The sequence below is a fragment of the Buceros rhinoceros genome, unplaced genomic scaffold (assembly GCF_000710305.1).
Source record: "Buceros rhinoceros silvestris isolate BGI_N320 unplaced genomic scaffold, ASM71030v1 scaffold27936, whole genome shotgun sequence".
NCBI lineage: Eukaryota > Metazoa > Chordata > Aves > Bucerotiformes > Bucerotidae > Buceros > Buceros rhinoceros.
In genome coordinates, this window is record NW_010417359.1 from 9414 (window position 1) to 10172 (window position 759).

The 759-nt window shown below is 60.6% G+C and overlaps 1 protein-coding gene across 1 annotated transcript in view; it reads left to right on the forward strand.

The window, feature by feature from the left end:
* Positions 1–759, forward strand: part of ANO9 (anoctamin 9) — a gene marked incomplete at both ends in the record, with an annotated part of 10443 nt that overhangs the window by 1035 nt on the left and 8649 nt on the right. The window contains 2 exons of the mRNA XM_010138191.1: positions 123–259; positions 532–581. Of these exons, the coding sequence (XP_010136493.1) occupies positions 123–259; positions 532–581 (187 nt within the window). The remainder of the gene's footprint in view (positions 1–122; positions 260–531; positions 582–759) is intronic.

Below are 759 nucleotides of genomic sequence, written 5' to 3' on the forward strand. Positions count from 1 at the left end.
AAAATCAACCATTTGCTCAAGGGGGGACACTCCAGCCCCAGGACTCACGTACCCCCCTGCCCTTGCAGTTCCGCCCCAGCCCTGCCAGCACCGGTCTAACAGCCCCTCTCTTCCACCACCAGAAAATTGAGGACCAGAAGCTATTTTATGGAGTCCGTGCCCCAAAACGGATCTTCCAGAAATACCAGTGGCTGCTGAGGAACTTCAACAACACGCGGCAAAACCCTGAGGTCCATCAGGACGTTCCAGTGACCACCAGGTGAGTGCAGAGCCAGGCCACTGACTGCCAGCACCCTGCACTCCCCCTCCTCCACACCAGTGTGGTTCACTGGTGCCAGGCTTTTCATCCTGCACCCACCACGGGCAGCCACCAGCTCCTCGCCCTCCACCGCCAGCTCTTCGCCCCTTCCCCTCTTCCCTCCCTGGATTCTGGTGCACACCTTCTCCCTTCCCTCCCCTGTTTCCCAGGGCCACACCACACAAGCTTGTACCCCCCTGAGCAGCCTTTAACCCCCGTTTCTCCTTGCTCAGGATACGGATCGTGAACTTCATCCTGAACCACACAGTGACGCCTGACAATGGTAAGGGCATGGGGCCGGCAGGGTGAAGCTTGCTCTGGCTCTGCAGCCAGGCTCGGGCACCCCCAGCTGCCTCAGCACCCCAGGCAGGATGCAGGAGGGGAGAGGAAGCCAGGGTGCGGCTCAGAGCAGCAAGTTTGCTGCTGCACTCAGAGGATGGGAGACTTGGGCTGCAGGAGCC